This window comes from Lepisosteus platostomus, chromosome 8 (genome assembly GCF_059453375.1).
Source record: "Lepisosteus platostomus isolate fLepPlt1 chromosome 8, fLepPlt1.hap1, whole genome shotgun sequence".
Taxonomy (NCBI): domain Eukaryota; kingdom Metazoa; phylum Chordata; class Actinopteri; order Semionotiformes; family Lepisosteidae; genus Lepisosteus; species Lepisosteus platostomus.
The window spans coordinates 15,739,050-15,763,070 of record NC_142618.1 but is presented as its reverse complement, the minus strand read 5'-3'; the positions used below and the strand labels follow the sequence as shown (position 1 = coordinate 15,763,070).

At 40.2% G+C, this 24,021-nt stretch overlaps 1 protein-coding gene across 1 annotated transcript in view; it reads left to right on the top strand.

The window, feature by feature from the left end:
- Positions 1 to 1,031: 1,031 nt before the first annotated feature.
- The window catches only part of LOC148656762 (uncharacterized), a 54,296-nt gene continuing 31,306 nt past the window's right edge, over positions 1,032 to 24,021 (top strand). The window contains exons 1-11 of the mRNA XM_088644402.1: positions 1,032 to 1,164; positions 6,330 to 6,390; positions 6,938 to 6,974; positions 7,532 to 7,686; positions 8,618 to 8,718; positions 9,328 to 9,389; positions 11,320 to 11,407; positions 12,915 to 12,976; positions 13,390 to 13,429; positions 13,615 to 13,658; positions 13,868 to 13,937. Of these exons, the coding sequence (XP_088500528.1) occupies positions 6,351 to 6,390; positions 6,938 to 6,974; positions 7,532 to 7,686; positions 8,618 to 8,718; positions 9,328 to 9,389; positions 11,320 to 11,407; positions 12,915 to 12,976; positions 13,390 to 13,429; positions 13,615 to 13,658; positions 13,868 to 13,937 (699 nt within the window). The 5' untranslated portion in view covers positions 1,032 to 1,164; positions 6,330 to 6,350. The remainder of the gene's footprint in view (positions 1,165 to 6,329; positions 6,391 to 6,937; positions 6,975 to 7,531; positions 7,687 to 8,617; positions 8,719 to 9,327; positions 9,390 to 11,319; positions 11,408 to 12,914; positions 12,977 to 13,389; positions 13,430 to 13,614; positions 13,659 to 13,867; positions 13,938 to 24,021) is intronic.

The window sequence follows — 24,021 nt, the reverse complement described above, 5'->3', positions numbered from 1 at the left end:
TCAAACACACCCTTCTTTTCTTTCCTCATATTTCTGTCTTTCATGTTTCAAATATGTTGACATGTTACCTTTTCAACCCACTTCATTTGAAATTACTTTGAAAACAGTGTTTCAGGTAAAGAACATTAAGGCTGGGGTAATTTTAACTACAGGGCAACAAAGATAACATTTTTCAATTACATAAATATTTCTTCTAAGCAATTCTCATCAGTAACATTAGATGTTGGTTAATGACTCCTGCAGAGTCAGTGTTTCCATAAATACGAAAGTATTCAGACCCTTCGAAAGATCGAAAACGTTCAGCTCATGAGCTCATGTGTATGGAGGAGTGGCTTCTTCATCTTTTCTGTTTCCAAAGCTTGTGTTGCTTGTTAGTGTCTCTAATACCAAGATGGAGGCTGCGAGCAGTCCAGTGGAAGAAGACAGAAATCCCAGAACATTGCTGCTTCTGTGAGCCCCATTGCGTTCGGCGAGCCTGCGAACTGCACTGAAAGTGTACAAAGTGTGCCCCCCATGGTGCTCTGAATCCAAGAGATTTCTCAGGAAGTTTTATAGTCAAACACAGCTCTGGTATTAACATAAATAGCTGGTTAGAAGTGACCATTGCATTAGAACTACACAACTCTACTGTACAACTAATATTTCCACACATGGCACAATAGCTATTTCTGATAAGGTTATCCCTGCTTTTCAGATATTCCCAAAATGTCACATAACAACAGGTGGCAGTAAATTTCAAACTCTCACAGGTCAGGGCAGGTTCTACACACAGATCATACCATATGGTGTATTTTAATTTTTATTTAAGAGTCTCTCTTTGGGTAGCACAGTGGTGTAGTGGTTAACATCACTACTTTGCAGTGGTGGAGACCTGGGTTCAAGTCCTGATATGCCCTCTCTGTGTTCACATGGGTGTCTAGTGGAAGTGAAGAGAGAGAGTGCTAATTCAGACATCAGTTGCCAGACCTGGACTGTTGTTAAACCAGTCTGTCCTCAGGAGGAAGAACTTGATTTTGATCATTGCTTTCACCTTTTCAGCTCCTCCTCTAGCGTTGAGTGACAGAGACTTGGAAAGTGACAAGTGCTGGGGCTCACATAGAGCTCCGCTCACAGCTGAATGAAAACTCTACAGGAGCTCCAGGAAGTACTTTGATAAATGAACTGGTAAGTCTTGAATTTTCTTCACTTGCTTTGCTATTATTAATATCGATGGTGATGATAGTATTGCTACTGTGATTTTTATTTTATTATTGTCGTTGTGCAGACAAGATTCTTTAGTAACATAATTAATGTAGTCTCTGTTCCTAATAAATTAATCAATTGGATATGAAGATAAAGTGTGTACCCAAGTGTTTGCATGTTGACTTGAGACTCCTGAGATTAAATTGATTCACCATTGAGTAAATGTTGGTCAGTATCAGCTGCAGATCTCCTTCTTGTCACAGTGGGGTCAGTTTAGTGGGACTGCAAGTTTGTTACAATTCTGATAGTGAAGTGGTCTCCAAACACAGGATGTCCTCTCTTCCGGTTACTGCTGGCCATTTCATTAGAGTACAACCCACCATTATACAGTATGTCCCTGAAGTCATTACAAAAACACATATTGCATCTTACAGTACACTAACTGTCTCATATTACTTTTTGGATCTACTCCTGTGTTATTGTCTCTCTTACTCAGCCTTTTCTATGGTCTGACTTTCAAGAATAAAATCGAGACCTTCTCTCCTTAAATACATAAATGACAAGAACGACTCTGCCCATAATCATATGGATCATGGAGTATTTTAAATAGAGCATAGTGTTTGAAATCCGTCCACTATAGTTCATAATTGTGTTAAATAATTTCCTTTCACTCTCAGATGAATAGGAACAGATTGAAGTCTGTGGATGCAGCTTGCCAATTCCCTCCAGGCTAATTTCTAAAAATATAGTAAAAATAAATTATTCAAGTGTTGTTCAGTTTGATCATTCCACTTTCTCTTTCTGTGGTTAAAAGTGAATGCGAGACTCCTTTAAGACTTTGCAGTGTGCAATTCTTAGGTGGATCTTTCCTGAAAGCTTTTCAGTTGCCTCTGCTCGGTCTGGTTTGGTCGCTGATGCTCTCTGCTCATGGTGACAAAGATGAGAAAATGTAAGCTTCCATTCTGGATATTCAGATATTTCCTCTTGCTTTATTCCCTTAAATAATGTGAATTGTGAGTTGACCCAGCACAGTAGTGATCAGATGACAGTCGAGAAAGATCTGACAATCAATCTGGGCTCGTACCCAGGGATGGGAGATGTGCTCATGTAGTACCCACCCATAGGAAGGGTGAAAAAACCCCACCAGGAAATTATAGAGCAGTATGTCTGATTTGTTTGAGCTCCTGGAACAGGATACAACACTAATGGAAACACACGAGGCATGTGAGCTGGTGGTTTTAGAAGGCTTTTGATAATGTTCCTCATAAACAGTTAGAAGATTACAGAGGTTAAGTATTTATGTTAATACATTGATTTTAATAATTGTCTAATTGATAGGAAACATCAGAGAGAGAAAAGTTAGCTAGACTTGGTAACCTGTGATTGGACCATTCAGAGAAACCGAGAATTCATTATTAAAGAGAAAACATGGCAGACACAAGGGGTGAAGCCTCAAATTGGTGTGCTGCAATACTGGAGTACCACAGGGACAAGTACTTGGACCACTGCTTTGCTCGATTGATATCAGGATACGCACGTTCCCGGGCTCTTGATAAACAGTGAAACATTAACCAGAGGACACAAGTGGAAAATCCATGGACAGAAGAGAGAACAGGAGATCCTTTTTGTAACACAAAGCGTGATGGGAGTGTGGAACAAGCTGCCCAGCCATGTTGTAGAAGCCGATACTCTGGTCTTTCACGAAACAGCTGGACGAGATTCTCAGTTCAGATCCTCAACTGGACTGGATGAAGAAAAAGGCCTCCTGTCTATTCGTTGGAAGTTAGGGGGAGAAGCACATCCTACTGCAAGGATCAAGTTGGCTTCTGATGTCCGCCTGGAGTAGCAGTCCTTGAGTCCCTGTGATGCAGACAGAGACTTGCAGGAAGACGACTGGCCGCCGATCTCAGGTCAGGACAGTGAGGGCGAGACTCTCCCGGCGCACAGAACTTCATTTTGCACCAGCCTTTCTGTGTCCTCCTACAAGGACCATTGACTTTTGTTTGATCCTTTAAACAACAGTGTTTACACATTATTGCCTCTTTCCCCTAAATTAAACGACCTTGCTCGGTATTTCCTGAAACGTGATCCCCATTATTATCTCCTTCTGCTTTCCCGCACTCAGGTTTGTGTCAGAACTAAACAAGTACAGATTCACCCGTTGAACTCTGAAGAAAACTCTCAGGGCTCTCTCAATGTTACTGATCAAATTACAATATTGACAATTATACTAAAAAACTGGCCGTGAAATTCTTCTTAGCAGATGTGAGAGTAGAAGTGCAGTAATGCAGCTTGTTGGAGACACAGTGCAATTGTTACATGAATGATTACGATGTTTCTGAACAATGGAAAGCAAAACTACAGTCTACACAATGTTTCTGTTTCGTGCAAGTAAGTTCAAAGTCGAGTCCTGAATACCTCTCTAGCATGTCCTAAGGGCAGCATGACGTACAGTAGCTAACTGACCAGTGAAGCAGGCATATCCAGTGCAATGCACAACACAAGGAACACCTTCCAGTATACAGAGCTCATGGGACGCATTACCTAATGCCTGACGTTTAAGAAAAAAGTTTTTTCTGAAAATAGTCAAGCAGTGTCTCATCTGTAGGAGTGTGGCTTGGCTGATTGGAATGCAGCTCAGTATCTGTCTCAATTATTCAACAATTCAGCACTTCACACTTTGGCAATCAAAATTTTTGAAATGCACATTTACCGTAGTACTTCAAGTGTACAGGAATAATAACCTCTGCCAGTGAATAATTCAATGTCTAATCGGTCACATGACTGGACTGGTTGAATAAAAAACAGTTGGTTGGTCATGGCGACAATGATGAGAAAATGTACAGCAGTCTTTCCTCATGGAGATTCTGGTGTTTGTTTTATTCCCTTAAGTAATGTGTATTGAGATTTGATCCAGCTGTTCCCTGAGCACAGCGGTGATCAAATAACAGTCGATTGAGACCCAGCAGTCTCTCAGGACAGGGCTGCAGATGTGCTCATGTAGTGCCTGTCCACAGGAAAGGGTAAGAAAACCATCCCCAGCAATCATAGTGCAGTCTGACATCTGCTACATGTACAGTTACTGTACATGTACTCAAGTTCATTTAGAACATCACATATATGGAGATAATATAATATGGAGATAATATTCTAGGAAACAGTCAGAATGGATTTAGAAAACATAGGTTTGCAAAAGAACAAGTTAAGGTTGATTCCGTGCTGAAAAGAAAAGAGACACAACGTTTCGGCTGTGGAGCCTTCTTCGGGTGTCACCTTGTCTCTCTTTACTTTTCCTTTCAGTATAGAATAAACCTTTATTCTCACAAAAGCCAAAGTCAGACTATAGAGAGCTCTGCCTTTCCCGAGAAACCCAGGGGACACGCTTTTACACAGTGTCTACTAGTAAGGTTTGGTATCCCCTGCCTTCACCCATACACACACTAAAGTTGCTGATTAACACTTTAGTTCTCAATAAAAGTAACAGAATAATAAGAGGCATACCAAATCACACAGGCAGAGACTGCTTGCTTGTTTTATCCTTCACTGCAGATGAGAATGACCAAAAGAATCTGTAGTTTGTGTGTTAAAAGCTCTCTCCTAGTGGATTTAAGTCTATGACATGAATTAAGAGCTAAGTTATCTTTAGACAAGACAGGGAACCCGAAAGAGGGCAGACACAGTTTGTGTGAGTCTAGTTTTTCTTGTTCGTTACATACAAATCATTATAATACGTATGTATACCTGAAAAACAGATATCACACCTTTGACATGGGACACATATTTCTACGAGAGACAATGCTATACAACACCGTAGAGCGCCCATTAGCAACTTTAGCTTAAAAACCAGGCTAACTCTGCCATCTAGTGGCCATTAGCGCAACCGCACTCTTGGATCTGGCCTCTGTGTACAATTGTGCAGGACACTTGAGATTCATTTAAACTAAAAAGCCTAATAACAGCAAGCTTAATATTTTAAACCTTAACATTAATTTCATAGTCAACTGTACCCTGATACCAATTTCCTTGAATGTCCATGAAACTGGAACGTTACTGTTCCTAATTCATAATCTATTACTTTCTTTCAATTTCACATTCTACATGATTTTATTGTGTTTTCTGTTTGCTGTACTTATTTATTTTTATAATTTATGTAAAGTGCCTTGATAAAGCTCTGGATTGAATGGTGCTACAGTATATACAGTAAAAATAAAAGTGATTGATAGTCACAAGTTTTCTGCAGGCACATTAAAGCAGTGCCTGAAAAGTCTTTGATTTGAGGTTAGAGACAGATCTACAGGATGAGAGTCAGATAAATGTGCAAACATTTTAGTTACAGGCCAATTACACACAGAACTTCAAACTGCAAGACACGCCAGCCCTCTCACCCTACAACTTGCAACTAGCAAGCCACTGAAGCTCAGCAGGTGTGAGCCTGGTCGGTACTTGTATGAGAGACCTCCTGGGAAAAAAAAGGTTGCTGCTGGAAGAGGTGTTAGTGGCCAGTAGGGGGTGCTCACCCTGTGGCTTGTGTAGGTCCTAATGCCCCAGTATAGTGATGGGGGCACTATACTGTTCTCCTCCCCACTGAGAGCTGGTGTGTGGTGAGAGTACTGGCACAATATGGCTGCTGTTGCATCATCCAGGTGGGGCCAGATATTGGTGGTGAGAGTGGGATTCCCCATTACCTGTAAAGTGCTTTGAGTGGAGTGTCCAAAAAAGCACTATATAAGCATAAGGAATTCTTATTCATATTCTTCTTATTATTATTACAAATCATAGAGCACAAGTGGAACTTTACCATTTAAAACTGAGGAAGCCCTTCTTCACACAAAGGGTAGTGGGCGTGGGAAACAAGCTACCCCCTCATGTGCTTGAAGCCAAAACATTGATTTCTATCAAGAAACAGCTTGACGTTATCCTCAAATGAATTAGCTATTAATTACCACAGCCTCTGTGTGGGCAAAGGCTCCTTGGTTAAAATAAAATCCTCTATGAAAGATTGAGTAAGAATGCACGTGGCCACACAGGACATAGCCCACATTCACGATAAATGGATAAATGGGTATCACTACCCAGTTCTGGATTATAGGTACCAGTCATTCACACACACAGGGGGTAATGCTGTCATGTGCCTGTCTGGTTTCCAGGTGCAGATCAGTGGAGCTAGGATGGGAGGAGAATACAGAGCTCTATTATTCCTGCTGACAGGTCAGTATCTGCAGAGCCATGAGATTTTATTGCATTTGCAAGATTCATTTTCCCCCAGAATCCAAATGCTTTCCCGATAACAGGCATACACAGTTCTTTAGAGAGGACCATGGTCGGGAAAAAGAAACTGAAATACCCCATCCATGCGGTAGATCGAGCTCTCTAGTTGAGATCAGTCAGCATCTTCTACATGGAGACAGAGGGCAGATCATCTGTTATGCAAAATGCACCAGAGGGAGATGGAGAAAGAAGAATCTGACCAATTTAACCAACTGTCTTCCAGCAGTTGGTCAGGTGACTGAGGATGGCAGGTCATTTCTCAGAGTTTTCATTCAGACAAGAGTCTCCCTCCACCCCCTCATACCATATTATCCAGACTGAGCCAAAAGACTGAGCCCATGGGGTTTCCACCAGGCGAAGAGACATCAACCTATTACCCAGGTGTGCAAGTGTGGAGATTCAGGATCTGAGACTGTTGGAAATGGGGTGTTTAGTGATATCCATTTATGTTGATCAGGACAATCACTGTGTCCTTTTGTCTCTCTAGGAGCCTCATTCATCATCACTTCACTACCAGACGACAGGTAAGAGATCTGTTTCTCTATCCCTGATTCTAATAGGACACAGATCTGAACTGTGTCTCTCTACTGTACTATTCTTGGCCCAATTCAACCTTGTGGCCATTGTTTGGTGCTTTTCGCTAGCAAAATCGTACTGCTGTAGAGGGACAGGAAAGCCATTCAAACTGTGCAACTGGAATCCTGTGTCGACCTGTTATTGCTGATGAGCATCTGGCTCCATTGGAACCTCCTACCCCTATACCTGGCATGATTCCTGTGGATCTGCTTCAACCTGGCTCCTCTGCTCTCTGGCTGCTACCGAACTCCTGCTGCTCTGGCATCTCTGTGCAACATACTGGCCTAACAGCTACTGTACCTACCTGCTCCGAATCTGTCTTTTCTCACATCTATTCTGACTTTAACCCAAGTCTTTCCAGATGAATAAGGATTTCATTTCAGCAGATGACAGTGCAGAGATTGAATCCTTGTGTGACTGGAATGGTCAAGATCTCGGAGCTACTGGAGAGCCTCTTTCCCTTGCGTTGCAGTATCTCTGTTGATGTGTCTCTTTGGCTTTGCAGCTCCAGTGTCTACGGATCCCTGGAGTTAGATGTCACCACACTGAACGTCCTGTCTGTCAACACCAGTGACATCCAAGATGAAGTGCACCGAGGGGCCAGTTCGGTGAACATCACCCGGCCCTACACAGTGACCTTCCCCTCCGTCTCAGCCCAGGGTGAGAGCCGCCCATTCTCCCTTCGCCCAGAGGGACAGCCCCGGTGCTAAACCGAGCCATTTCCATGAAACTCTTACAGAGAGCCCTTCAATTCCAATATGGTTTAGACAGTCAAGACGTTTCCAGCACATTATATTAACAACAGCTGTTGGAATAAATCTCCTCAGAAACAGTCATACAAACACACTGATTAACACAGAAACAAAGGGGACAGAGATGTTTGTGTTGCATAAACCTCAGTTTTTTTGAGTTACTGTATGTGACCTTGTGAAACTGAGAACATAAAACAGGTTACAAATGAGAGGAGATAATTCAGCCCATCTAGCCCTTAGTAGTAGTTAGTAGTTAACTGATCCAAGTCCATATAATTTGTGATATAATCAGTCAATTTTATTCTTCTATCCAACGATCCCATCCAGCCATTTCTAGAATGAATCCAGGGTATTGGTTTCAACAACACGGCAGGGCAGCTTCTTCCACACTCCCACAACTCTCTGTGTACAGAAGTACACCCTGCTTTCAGTTTAGAAGCACTTCTCTGTAGTTGGCACTTCTATACTCTGGGCCGTATTTCACCGTTCACTCAGATGAAGTTAAAGTCTGTTCATTCTGCTGGGTTACATTTGTCAGCATCTCTGTGGCTTAAATTGACAAAGCCAAACAAAACAACTATCTGGTTTCTTGTTTGGTTTACTTACCTGTTTGCTGCCAGGAATCTTTTACCTGCCAGTGTGCTGAAGACATTTATGGTTTTTGCCTTGGAATTTAAAAAACATTGAGAGATAAACAGCTCTGAACTTATGGGTCAAGTATAAGATCAAGTATAGCATTAATAACAAAACTGACTGAAAATGTCTGATGGCATTTCTATTGTGTGTACCAGTGCATTAACATTATGACTTACAGAACCTGCTCACTTCTTGATCCACAGCTCTTGAGAGTCTGCTGAACGTCACTGTGGGTTTGGAGGTTCCTGGGCTGGGATGCGCCTTTGTGAACATCTCTGAGCTGCAGGCAGCAGTCAGCACACTAGTGAGTATCCTTAGCGGCCAGAGAGACACAAAAGCACAGGAGAACGGGAAACCAGATAGTTGTTTTACCTGATACTTCATGCCAGACCTCCTGCCTTGCTTGTGACATGTGGTTCTGATCTGTGGACTTCTCATGGACATCAGGATGAGCAGTTCTGCGCAGAACAACAGTGTGTGCAGGGACCATTAGTAAAACCATGAATCAGCAATGGTTGTCCTATAAAACCCATGCAAGTAGGAACATGGTAAACGAAACCATCCAATTTCTGCCCCGTTCCACTCACTACTACACTCATTTGAATGGACATTAGAACTGTTGAGTTACCACAACATAATAGTATTTATCTGAGACATTTCAACTTACCTGTGTTGATTCCCCAAATGTACTGTAGGTAGGCAGCTAATTTCCATCAGGGCCAGAACGGCTCATTAGGTAGAAGCTTATATTGGTTGACCTTAAGTGACCTCATGACCACCCCCTGTATGGGCTGAGCTCACCCCCAACCAATGCTGACCCCACTCACCCCGTTTGGCGGACTGGAGCAATACCCTAAATGAACACATTACATGCTATGTTGCCATTCCCTGTCTCTCTTTCCTGTGTTCCCAGTTCCACTCTCTGGCAGTGCAAACCCTGAGTGAGACAGCCAACCTCCCTCCGGCGCTGCTGATGTAAGTGATGTCACTTCCTGCTGTCCAGCCCTCTCAGTGTCTCTCGGTTCATCACTGTGTTATTGAGAAACAGGAAGGGGCGGGGTCTGAGGCCAAGATCTTCCCTGTATTCTGATATCCAGATGCCAAATGAAATCAGATGCTGCTAACAAGTTCTTTAATTCTTTGTGTCTACAAAAACTTTCTTCTTCTTGCAGTTTCAGCTTTACTCTGTACACCAAGTTAGAAAACAACATGTGCATGTTCGTGAATATTCAGCTAAAGTGAGGAAAAGATAACTTGTTTCATTAACCTGCTTTGAGTACAAGGTATTTAAAATGATCAGAAAAGAACCTTCAACACCTTAATGATGGAAGGTGATATATTAACAAAAAAAGTCTACAATGCAATGGCTGACAGGATACTGTCAACTTACTTTAGCAAGATCATTTCCTGAAAATGTTTTCCTGTTGTGTTCTGCCAGAATTCTGCACACATTTCTCAACCCAGCTCTAAAAAGAGTTGGTCCTGGTGTTTGTAGATGAATCAATATGAAACTGTGATTATAAATAAATGAGACTAATATCTCTCTGAATTATCAAGGATTATTGAGCAAGTACTTCAAAATGATTTAGCCCATGTGGCATTACATATTAAACACCTACTGTATATCTAGCTACATTTTCTAACAAGATCAGTTTTGCTTACCTTTATAATTTTACAGTGCCCTTTTCAATGCAAACATGTAATCATGTTTATTAGCTGTTTTTCCTTTTTGAAACCAAAATATCTTCTTTAGCGACAGTGTTTTAATAGTCTAGAACAAGCTGTCCAGCCACTACAGACCAGATGGGTTGAATGGCATCTGCTCATTTGTAACTTTTCTGAAGTATTTCTGTGGTTTAGAAATTTATCTTTGTTGTCTAGTGAGATGTGTCAATTAAGAAATGAAAGAGTTTGCTATTATTATTAACACTTACCAGTCCTGATACAGGGGTGTCTTCAAACTACACTTCAGGAGTTCTGTCAAATCCTAACCCCCAATTCGGATTGTGAGGCTGAGAATGATTACTTCAGAAAGACTGTCCCCTTTCATGAAGGACAAACATAGGGTTTGACCACCTACCCAACATTTTTTTAAACTCCAGTTTGGAGTCAGAAGGAAAACATAATTCTGGAGAAAGTAAAGATGAGTTTTGCAGTTCCCTTTCATAGAGGAATATATGCAAGTTTTTTTCTACTGAACACCAGAATCTCAGAAACCTTAGAAAATTAATTGATCACATGGTATGGTGATGGGAGCAGTATTAAAAATTAGGGGATACAGTATATATAAAAATCGTCCTGTTGAGTGTCACGTTTAGGCATGGAATTGTGGAATGTATAACATGCAGTCAGCTGAAATCTGAGTCATTTTTGTTTATGTGACTGTTGTGTAGGAAGAGATTCAAATCTAACTCTGAAAACATGTAACCAGTTTAAGTGAAACTGGCTGGAGTCCAACACATTAGTAAACTCATCTTGGCATGAAACAGGAATTGATACTTGTTTTATTTTTGCACTATAATAATGATGATTACACAGTGGTCTGGTTTCACAATGCAAGGCATTACACTGTAAATCAATACCATCACACACAAGTGCCCTCCCCCTACCCACAGTGTTCCGATCCTTGTGATAAATGACCATCTTCCATCAACCTGACATGTCTGTCCTGACCCATCCCACTTACTGTATACTGTACATCAATGTGACGTTAGGTCAGAGGTCAAGAACAAAATACAAATAACCTTTACCCACCAATGTGATGGAAGCACAAGGACACAATACAACTAGGCCCTCAACCATCACACGTCATACACCAATGTGATGGTTGCGCAAGGTCAAAGGTAAAGGACACAATATAAAATACAATTTTTCCTTTTTATTCTTTATCTGTTTCTCCCTACAGCCCTATGGATGACAAGTATCAGGCTACAGTACAATACAATCTTTCCCGAGAAGAAGTTGACTCTCCTGGTGCAATACTCAAGAGCCTGGTACAGCAACAGAAGTACAGCAGTGTATCAGTGCAGCTGTGTAACTGTGTTTCAGGAGGACAGGACTTCGGTGTCCGAAAGCAGTAGTGAAATTACAGCAGTCTATTGGTTAACAGTGAAGTGGTGCAACTAAAAATAATTAAAAAAATTATAAAAAGCACTCTCTAGACTTGAAATAGGAAATGACAGAAGTAACTAAACAACATAACTAAATATAGTAAGTTTAAATATATAAACTACCAAAATGCATAAGAACTTAAGAAAGGTTACACATGAGAGGAGGTCACTCTGGTCATCTGGCCATCTGTTGCAAAAAGCCAGGGTATCATCTTCAACAGCATAGCTGCACAACTTATTCTGTACTGTATATACTATCTATATACAATACATACCCATGTTAGATATATATATTATACAGTATATATATGTTTACAGAGAAACTCGTGCTCGCCATAAAGCAATCATTAGGAGTCAGGTAAAGCTTCTAACCAAAATGATTGTATCAATATAAAAGTGATTGTATTTTTCAATATATACTGATGGAAAAAATAAATGCAACATTCTGGAATGAGAATACTATAGTTATAGCTTATGTACTTTCACAAAAAGTTGTTAATTTGTTTTAAGCCCTCTGACCAGCAATACAGCTTGTGCAGTGAGGCATTGCAACTTGCCAAATACACGAAAGCTCGTTAGGTGCACTTTTACCCAGCGAGGTCCTGGTGGAACAATGCCTGATCAGGTCACCTTTAAAAAAGCCTTAATTCAAAGCTTAGGTCACTGCAAGAAAAAGGCCACACTTAGTCAGTTTTCTGTGCATTCCATAATGCCTTGAATGTCACCAGAAGCAAGGGACAGGGTCATTGGCATGCTGCAGGCAGGCATGTCATGTGCCAGCATTGCCAGACACTATGGAGTAAGCCGCTCCACTGTGTCCTGACTGCAGAGAAGGTTTCAGCAGACCGGCAGGACAGATGACCGTCCAAGATCCAGTCACCCTAGAGTGACCACACCAGAGCAGGACCGACACATCAGACTGGTCCATCTGAGAGATCGTTTCAGATCTGCCACCTGTACTGCTGCTGAAACTGCTGGCAGACACAATGCCCGCATCAGTGACAGGACAGTGAGGCTTCATGCTGCTGGCCTTAGAGCAAGGTGACCTGTCAGAGGCCCTCTGCTCACAGCTCCTGGATGTCACACCCGACTGGCTTGGGCCAGACAGAGGCTGCGATGGACTCGTCAGCAGTGGCATCAGGTCCTCTTCACGGATGAGTCACTCTTCAGCCTGTTCCACGCAGACGGGAGGGCCAGTGTGGAGGAAGAGGAGTTGGCTTCTTTTTTCCATCAGTATATAAAATATAGCAGAGGGCATTGTACTCAACCAACTAAGCATAATATTACAGGCAGAAAGCTTAAACAGTCATTAAAGTGTAACAATAGAAGGATGTGACAATATCAGCGCAACACTGCTTAGATCTGTCTTCTTCACTTCCTCTGTTATCAGCTCCTGGCCCTGTCACACAAGACTCTGAGCACGACCAAGTCTCCCATGACGCCAACACACACGTAAGTCAGGCCACTCACACCAAACTGTGTGTAGCTGCCAAGAAAGCTTGCTAAGGAGAGGACACCAACGAACAAACTGAAATGAAACATCATTAGAAGCCACTCTGTATTCATTCACTGCATGCCTTCTTGTTCATTCACATCTTTGCCTTCAGTTCTGCCATTAGTAAAGTCATTAGCAAGATCTCTGCAAGACAGAAGGTTAAGCATAGGATGCCCCTCATACTCATAGAAATTCTGACATCCAACATATTGGATATATTACATATAATATAATACATTTATTACAACTGTGGAAAATATGTTTGATTTCACTACAGGATGTTCGAGACACCACATTCACACTGTTTTTATTTCACAAACCAAATGCAAGGTCGTTTGATTCCACTGTTTCTCCCTGTTCCTCTTCACAGAACTGTGAATAATGACACATCTGTCACGACAAGAGCAACAGTAAGGAGAGATTTTGAATACTTACACTTTTTAGCTAGTACTGTACATAAATATGCAGATTGATTATCAGTAATGTGTGAATACTGTACCAATTTGAATCCTGAATCTTTTCCATTTGAATCCTGACTGTGCTCTGTCCTCATCACTGTATCTCTCTTTTGTGCCCATTTCCATCCCTCTCACAGCCGACTACGACTACAAGAGTGACCACCTCTCCAACAACACACACGTAAGTGATGACACTTGCTCTTCTCCAAGTGTGTGGGTCAATACTAGTACACTGCTCATCCATTTGTTTCTGTTGTACTCAGATAAGAGGACTAAGAATTTAAAATACAAGATTGGCTCATTCACACTCTTCTTGTTCCACAAACTGAATGTAAATAACATTTTGCCATATTGGTGGATTTCACTGTTTCTTCCTGTTCCTTATCGCAGAACTATGGATGATGAATCTTCAGCTTCAAGAGAAGAAGAGCCTTTAACTTCAACCACTACAAGACCAACAGTAAGGAAAAATAGACAATCTTTAGACTGTCTATCCTTACTCCTCAACTTCATTACTCCTTCTTACTGAACTTGAACAGCGTGTGACACTCATGTTGTTTGTTGGATCCCATTCATGTTGTTGAATTCCTTTCCTGTGTCTCTGCCCTTTTCCCCTTGGGTTTGCACGTAATAAATACCTCCTTGATCTCAGATGTAGTTCTGGAAAGTTTGAAAACCACTGATATTATTCCATTGGCCACTGACTCCTGATATATGTTTTAAAAATGTATATCCTTTAAACTCCAATTCCTTTCTGCCAACTCTAATGAAGATATCAAAAGGGGCTGTTGCACTTGAAATAAAACAGGAATCATAAAGTGAAATGTAGTCTCTAAACCATTTATATTGGTGTTCAGACATGATATAGTAGTAAAATGCCTTTTGTTAAATCTCCCAATGATCATGCCATGTAAAATGTCATTGCTGCAGTGTCTATATTAATTCTCTCACATCCTGATTTTGCATTTGATTCTATAAATCAGGGTTTTCTATTCACTGAACTGGAGATTATGTCTTGCGTATGTGGTTCAGTTCATTACTGTCCGGAAGTTGGAATCTCAGCCATTTTGTCTACTTTTAAGTCTGGTGTATTTTAACAAATACATTTTAGTGATATTTGTCATTAATGTATTTTGCTGACCTGGCTTCTTATTAAAGCCTGACCCCGTTCTGTCCTCATCACTGTGTCTCTCTCTTTTGTGCCCATTTCCATCCCTCTCACAGCTGACTACGACTACAAGAGTGACCACCTCTCCAACAACACACACGTAAGTGATGTCACTTGCTCTTCTCCAAGTGTGTGGCTCAATACTAGTACACTGCTCATCCATTTGTTTCTGTTGTACTCGGATAAGAGGACTAACAATTTAAAATACAAGATTGGCTCATTCACACTCTACTTGCTCCACAAACGGAATGTGAATAACATATTGCCATGTTGCTGGATTTCACTGTTTATTCCTGTTCCTAAACACAGAACTATGGATGATGAATCTTCAGCTTCAGGAGAAGAAGAGCTTTTGACTTCAACCACTACAAGACCAACAGTAAGGAGAGCTTTTCAATCCTTGCTCTTTGTATCCTTACTCCTGCATATCTTACTAAACTGGTATAGTGTGTGACACTCACATTCTGTTTGTTGGATCCCATTCGTGTTGTTTACTTTCCTGTGTCTCTGCCCTTTCACCCATGTGTTTCCATGCTATGCCTTCTTGAGCTCAGATGTAGGTCTGGGAAGTTTGAAAACTGCTGTTCAACTCCAATGGCCACACACTCATGTTCTGTGTTTCTAAAAATATATATCCTTTACACTCCAAATCCCTTTGACAATTCTAATGAAGATATCAAAAAGGGCTGTTGCAGTTGAAATAAAATAGGAATCTGAAAAGGAAATGTAGTTTCTGAACCATTTATTTAATAGTTTAGACAATTATACAGCAGTGACATATCTTGTGTTAAATCTCCCAATGATCATGGCATGTAAGATGTCGTTGCTGCAGTGTCTATATTCATTCTCTCACATCCTGATTTTCCATTTGATTGTATCAATCGGGTTTTATATTTACTGAACTGGAGAGTTTGTCTCGCGCATGTGGTTCAGTTCATGATTGTCCGGAAACTGGAATCTCAGACTTTTGTCTACTTTTATGTCTGGTGTATTTTCATAAATGAACTTTATAGTGATTGTTTGTCATTAATGTATTTTGCTGACCTGGATTCACATTGAATCCTGACTGTGCTCTGTCCTCATCACTTTATCTCTCTCTTTTGTGCCCATTTCCATCCCTCTCACAGCCGACTACGACTACAAGAGTGACCACCTCTCCAACAACACACACGTAAGTGATGTCACGTGCTCTTCTCCAAGTGTGTGGCTCAATACTAGCATACTGCTCATCCATTTGTTTCTGTTGTACTCAGATAAGAGGACTAAGAATTTAAAATACAAGATTGGCTCATTCACACTCTTCTTGCGCCACAAACTGAAAGTGAATAATATTTTGCCACCTTGCTGGATTTCACTGTTTCTTCCTGTTCCTTATCGCAGAACTATGGATGATGAATCTTCAGCTTCAGGAGAAGAAGAGCCTTTAACTTCAACCACTACACGACCAACAGTAAGGAGAAATAGTCAATCTTTACACTGTCTATCCTTACTCCTTAACTTCTTTACACCTTCTTACTGAACTTGAACAGCGTGTGACACTCATATTGTTAGTTGGATCCCATTCATGTTGTTGAATTCCTTTCCTGTATCTCTGCCCACTTCCCCTTGGGTTTGCATGTAATAAATACCTCCTTGATCTCAGATGTAGTTCTGGAAAGTTTGAAAACCACCAATATTATTCTATTGGCCACTGACTCCTGATATGTTTTAAAAATGTACATCCTTTAAACTCCAATTCCTTTCTGCCAACTCTAATGAAGATATCAAAAGGGGGTGTTGCACTTGAAATAAAACAGGAATCATAAAGTGAAATGTAGTCTCTAATCCATTTATATTGGTGTTCAGACATGATATAATAGACAAATGGCTTTTGTTAAATCTCCCAATCATCATACCATATAACATGTCGTTGCTGCAGTGTCTATTAATTCTCTCACATCCCGATTTGCATTTGATTCTATAAATCAGGGTTTTCTATTCACTGAACTGGAGATTTTGTCTTGCGTATGTGGTTCAGTTCATTCTTGTCTGGGAACTTGGAATCTCAGCCAGATTGCCTACTTTTAAGTCTGGTGCATTTTAACAAATACATTTTAGTGATATTCATCATTAATGTATTTTGCTGACCTGGCTTCTTATTCAAGCCTGACCCCGTTCTGTCCTCATCACTGTGTCTCTCTCTTTTGTGCCCATTTCCATCCCTCTCACAGCCGACTACGACTACAAGAGTGACAACCTCTCCAACAACACACACGTAAGTGATGACACTTGCTCTTCTCAAAGTTGTAGTTCAATACTAGCACACTGCTCATCCATTTGTTTCTGTTGTACTCAGATAAGAGGACTAAGAATTTAAAATACAAGATTGCCTCATTCACACTCTTCTTGCTCCACAAACTGAATGTGAATAACATTTTGCCATGTTGCTTGATTTCACTGTTTCTTCATGTTCCTAAACACAGAACTATGGATGATGAATCTTCAGCTTCAGGAGAAGAAGAGCTTTTGACTTCAACCACTACAAGATCAACAGTAAGGAGAGCTTTTCAATCCTTGCTCTTTGTATCCTTACTCCTGCATGTCTTACTGAACTGGTATAGTGTGTGACACTCACATTCTGTTTGTTGGATCCCATTCGTGTTGTTTACTTTCCTGTGTCTCTGCCCTGTCGCCCTTGTGTTTGCATGCAATGCCTTCTTGAGCTCAGATGTAGGTCTGGGAAGTTTGAAAACTGCTGTTCAACTCCAATGGCCACACACTCATGTTCTGTGTTTCTAAAAATATATATCCATTACACTCCAAATCCCTTTGCTAACTCTAATGAAGGTGTCAAAAAGGGCTGTTGCTCTTGAAATAAAATAGGAATCTAAAAGGGAAATGTAGTTTCTGAACCATATATGTTAGAATTTGAACATTATACATCAGTGGCATATTTTGTGTTAAAGGTCCCAACGATCTTGTCATTTAAGCTGTCACTGGTGCAGTCTCTATATTAATTCTCTCAGATGTCAACTCTGCACTCGATTCTACAAATCTGGGTTTTCTAGTTATTCACTTGGAGAGCTTGTCTTGCACATGTTTTTCTGTTCATGACTGATTCAAATTACATTCCACTGCATATGAACTCTTCATTTATCTCGATGTAGTTAAGCAGCTGGGAAGATTACATCTGGTGTTGTTTAGGGCTCAATTTCTGGCCAACTATGTATGCGATTTCAGGTGTCCACTTGGTCACAATGAAAGCGATTTGGGTTGTTTTTATATTTTAACACGTGATATCAGAATACAGTATATAACGACATTCTATTTTGAAGCTAACTCTAAAATACACTGTTTGCACTAATGCTATAAATCCAGAGGAATTTCAATTTCATTACAATTAGACTGAGGCCATGTTATGTAGCTGTTCCCGTCAATTCAGTTAAATAATCCTGTTTTCTATCAATTAGCAGCAGTGATGTAGATATTCGACAAAGGATTTCTAGGTGATCTCCAAGCATGGATGAACTTGAAATTCACATTAAGAATCATTTATAAGTCTTCACTTTCACCTCTCAGCAGTTTGGCTGGGCAGAATCCTATGCCGTGTGTTTCAGGAACATGAAAGTGTTTTTTGCAGTTGCTTTGTAAAACTTTTTAGTTATAATGCTCTAAAGTAAATGCAAGATTCTCTAAATCTCAAGTTAAAAATTTATTAGATCTCAGTTCTCAATATCTTGTTCCAACAATGTTACACGCAAGGAAATGCATGACTCCAATTCTGGAGATTATGCACCTGCAAACTTTCATGTTTCAAATGCATTTTAAAACCTATATGCTAAGAACGCTGTTTGTGGCATAGCTCCCTTGAACCTTGGCGAAGAGTTATGGATTCATTCCCAACTGAAAGAACGATCAGTAAATTCTTGCCACATGATGTATTTCCACTGTTCTCCTACACTGCATGGGAGACATGGCCCATTGCTACTGTAACAGAAATTATTGCAGTCCAAACCCAAAAGAATTTGGAAGCTCGACTTTTAAGTCTAGTCTAAATTCTCAAATTTTCACAAGTAACTTTTAAGTGGCATTCCACGTACAATATTTTGCTGACCTGGCTTCACATTGAATCCTGACCCTGCTCTGTCCTCATGACTGTATCTCTCTCTTTTGTACCCATTTCCATCCCTCTCACAGCCGACTACGACTACAAGAGTGACCACCTCTCCAACAACACATACGTAAGTGATGTCACTTGCTCTTCTCCAAGTGTGTGGGTTAATAGTAGCACACTGCTCATCCATTTGTTTCTGTTGTACTCGGATAAGAGGACTAACAATTAAAAATACAAGATTGGCTCATTCACGCTCTACTTGCTCCACAAACTGAATGTGAATAACATTTTGCCATGTTGCTAGATTTCACTGTTTCTTCCTGTTCCTTATCGCAGAACTATGGATGATGAATCTTCAGCTTCAGGAGAAGAAGAGCCTTTGACTTCAACCACTAAAAGACCAACAGTAAGGAGAAATAGTCAATCTTTACACTGGCTATCCTTACTCCTTAACTTCTTTACTTCTTCTTACTGAACTTGAACAGCGTGTGACACTCATGTTGTTTGTTGGATCCCATTCATGTTGTTGAATTCCATTCATGTGTCTCTGCCCTTTTCCCCTTGGGTTTGCATTTAATAAATACCTCCTTGATCTCAGATGTAGTTCTGGAAAGTTTGAAAACCACCGACATTATTCCATTGGCTACTGACTCCTGATATATGTTTTAAAAATATACATCCTTTAAACTGCAATTCCTTTCTGCCAACTTTAATGAAGATATCAAAGGGGCTGTTGCACTTGAAATAAAACAGGAATCATAAAGTGAAATGTAGTCTCTAATCCATTTATGTTGGTGTTCAGACATGATATAATAGACAAATGGCTTTTGTTAAATCTCCCAATCATCATGCAATGTAACATGTCGTTGCTGCAGTGTCTATTAATTCTCTCACATCCTGATTTTGTATTTGATTCTATAAATCAGGGTTTTCTATTCACTGAACTGGAGATTTTGTCTTGCGGTTGTGGTTCAGTTCATTCTTGTCTGGGAACTTGGAATCTCAGCCAGATTGCCTACTTTTAAGTCTGGTGCATTTTAACAAATACATTTTAGTGATATTCATCATTAATGTATTTTGCTGACCTGGCTTCTTATTCAAGCCTGACCCCGTTCTGTCCTCATCACTGTGTCTCTCTCTTTTGTGCCCATTTCCATCCCTCTCACAGCCGACTACGACTACAAGAGTGACAACCTCTCTAACAACACACACGTAAGTGATGACACTTGCTCTTCTCAAAGGTGTAGTTCAATACTAGCACAATGCTCATCCATTTGTTTCTGTTGTACTCAGATAAGAGGACTAAGAATTTAAAATACAAGATTGCCTCATTCACACTCTTCTTGCTCCACAAACTGAATGTGAATAACATTTTGCCATGTTGCTTGATTTCACTGTTTCTTCATGTTCCTAAACACAGAACTATGGATGATGAATCTTCAGCTTCAGGAGAAGAAGAGCTTTTGACTTCAACCACTACAAGACCAACAGTAAGGAGAGCTTTTCAATCCTTGCTCTTTGTATCCTTACTCCTGCATATCTTACTGAACTGGTATAGTGTGTGACACTCACATTCTGTTTGTTGAATCCCATTTGTGTTTTTTACTTTCCTGTGTCTCTGCCCTTTCGCCCTTGTGTTTGCATGCAATACCTTCTTGAGCTCAGATGTAGGTCTGGGAAGTTTGAAAACTGCTGTTCAACTCCAATGGCCACACACTCACGTTCTGTGTTTCTAAAAATATATATCCTTTACACTCCAAATCCCTTTGACAATTCTAATGAAGATATCAAAAAGGGCTGTTGCAGTTGAAATAAAATAGGAATCTGAAAAGAAAATGTAGTTTCTGAACCATTTATTTTATAGTTTAGACAATTATACAGCAGTGACATATCTTGTTTTAAATCTCCCAATGATCATGGCATGTAAGATGTCGTTGCTGCAGTGTCTATATTCATTCTCTCACATCCTGACTTTGCATTTGATTCTATCAATCAGGGTTTTATATTTACTGAACTGGAGAGTTTGTCTTGCGTATGTGGTTTAGTTCATGATTGTCCGGAATCTGGAATCTCAGACATTTTGTCTACTTTTAAGTCTGGTGTATTTTCATAAATGAACTTTATAGTGATATTTGTCATTAATGTATTTTGCTGACCTGGATTCTTAAAGAATCCTGACTGTGCTCTGTCCTCATCACTGTATCTCTCTCTTTTGTGCTCATTTCCATCCCTCTCACAGCCAACTACGACTACAAGAGTGACCACCTCTCCAACAACACACACGTAAGTGATGTCACTTGCTCTTCTCCAAGTGTGTGGTTTAATACTAGCACACTGCTCATCCATTTGTTTCTGTTGTACTCAGATAAGAGGACTAAGAATTAAAAATACAAGATTGGCTCATTCACACTCTTCTTGCTCCACAAACTGAATGTGAATAACATGTTGCCATGTTGCTTGATTTCACTGTTTATTCCTGTTCCTAAACACAGAACTATGGATGATGAATCTTCAGCTTCAGGAGAAGAAGAGCTTTTGACTTCAACCACTACAAGACCAACAGTAAGGAGAGCTTTTCAATCCTTGCTCTTTGTATCCTTACTCCTGCATGTCTTACTGAACTGGTATAGTGTGTGACACTCACATTCTGTTTGTTGGATCCCATTCGTGTTGTTTACTTTCCTGTGTCTCTGCCCTTTCGCCCTTGTGTTTGCATGCAATGCCTTCTTGAGCTCAGATGTAGGTCTGGGAAGTTTGAAAACTGCTGTTCAACTCCAATGGCCACACACTCATGTTCTGTGTTTCTAAAAATATATATCCTTTACACTCCAAATCCCTTTGACAATTCTAATGAAGATATCAAAAAGGGCTGTTGCAGTTGAAATAAAATAGGAATCTGAAAAGGAAATGTAGTTTCTGAACCATTTATTTAATAGTTTAGACAATTATACAGCAGTGACATATCTTGTGTTAAATCTCCCAATGATCATGGCATGTAAGATGTCGTTGCTGCAGTGTCTATATTCATTCTCTCACATCCTGATTTTCCATTTGATTGTATCAATCGGGGTTTTATATTTACTGAACTGGAGAGTTTGTCTCGCGTATGTGGTTCAGTTCATGATTGTCCGGAAACTGGAATCTCAGACTTTTGTCTACTTTTATGTCTGGTGTATTTTCATAAATGAACTTTATAGTGATTGTTTGTCATTAATGTATTTTGCTGACCTGGATTCAGATTGAATCCTGACTGTGCTCTGTCCTCATCACTGTATCTCTCTCTTTTGTGCCCATTTCCATCCCTCTCACAGCCGACTACGACTACAAGAGTGACCACCTCTCCAACAACACACACGTAAGTGATGTCACGTGCTCTTCTCCAAGTGTGTGGCTCAATACTAGCATACTGCTCATCCATTTGTTTCTGTTGTACTCAGATAAGAGGACTAAGAATTTAAAATACAAGATTGGCTCATTCACACTCTTCTTGCGCCACAAACTGAAAGTGAATAATATTTTGCCACCTTGCTGGATTTCACTGTTTCTTCCTGTTCCTTATCGCAGAACTATGGATGATGAATCTTCAGCTTCAGGAGAAGAAGAGCCTTTAACTTCAACCACTACACGACCAACAGTAAGGAGAAATAGTCAATCTTTACACTGTCCATCCTTACTCCTTAACTTCTTTACACCTTCTTACTGAACTTGAACAGCGTGTGACACTCATGTTGTTAGTTGGATCCCATTCATGTTGTTGAATTCCTTTCCTGTATCTCTGCCCTCTTTCCCTTGGGTTTGCATGTAATAAATACCTCCTTGATCTCAGATGTAGTTCTGGAAAGTTTGAAAACCACCGATATTATTCTATTGGCCACTGACTCCTGATATGTTTTAAAAATGTACATCCTTTAAACTCCAATTCCTTTCTGCCAACTCTAATGAAGATATCAAAAGGGGGTGTTGCACTTGAAATAAAACAGGAATCATAAAGTGAAATGTAGTCTCTAATCCATTTATATTGGTGTTCAGACATGATATAGTAGTAAAATGCCTTTTGTTAAATCTCCCAATCATCATACCATATAACATGTCGTTGCTGCAGTGTCTATATTAATTCTCTCACATCCCGATTTGCATTTGATTCTATAAATCAGGGTTTTCTATTCACTGAACTGGAGATTTTGTCTTGCGGTTGTGGTTCAGTTCATTCTTGTCTGGGAACTTGGAATCTCAGCCAGATTGCCTACTTTTAAGTCTGGTGCATTTTAACAAATACATTTTAGTGATATTCATCATTAATGTATTTTGCTGACCTGGCTTCTTATTCAAGCCTGACCCCGTTCTGTCCTCATCACTGTGTCTCTCTCTTTTGTGCCCATTTCCATCCCTCTCACAGCCGACTACGACTACAAGAGTGACAACCTCTCCAACAACACACACGTAAGTGATGACACTTGCTCTTCTCAAAGTTGTAGTTCAATACTAGCACACTGCTCATCCATTTGTTTCTGTTGTACTCAGATAAGAGGACTAAGAATTTAAAATACAAGATTGCCTCATTCACACTCTTCTTGCTCCACAAACTGAATGTGAATAACATTTTGCCATGTTGCTTGATTTCACTGTTTCTTCATGTTCCTAAACACAGAACTATGGATGATGAATCTTCAGCTTCAGGAGAAGAAGAGCTTTTGACTTCAACCACTACAAGATCAACAGTAAGGAGAGCTTTTCAATCCTTGCTCTTTGTATCCTTACTCCTGCATGTCTTACTGAACTGGTATAGTGTGTGACACTCACATTCTGTTTGTTGGATCCCATTCGTGTTGTTTACTTTCCTGTGTCTCTGCCCTGTCGCCCTTGTGTTTGCATGCAATGCCTTCTTGAGCTCAGATGTCGGTCTGGGAAGTTTGAAAACTGCTGTTCAACTCCAATGGCCACACACACATGTTCTGTGTTTCTAAAAATATATATCCTTTACACTCCAAATCCCTTTGCTAACTCTAATGAAGGTGTCAAAAAGGGCTGTTGCTCTTGAAATAAAATAGGAATCTAAAAGGGAAATGTAGTTTCTGAACCATATATGTTAGAATTTGAACATTATACATCAGTGGCATATTTTTTGTTAAAGGTCCCAACGATCTTGTCATTTAAGCTGTCACTGGTGCAGTCTCTATATTAATTCTCTCAGATGTCAACTCTGCACTCGATTCTACAAATCTGGGTTTTCTAGTTATTCACTTGGAGAGCTTGTCTTGCACATGTTTTTCTGTTCATGACTGA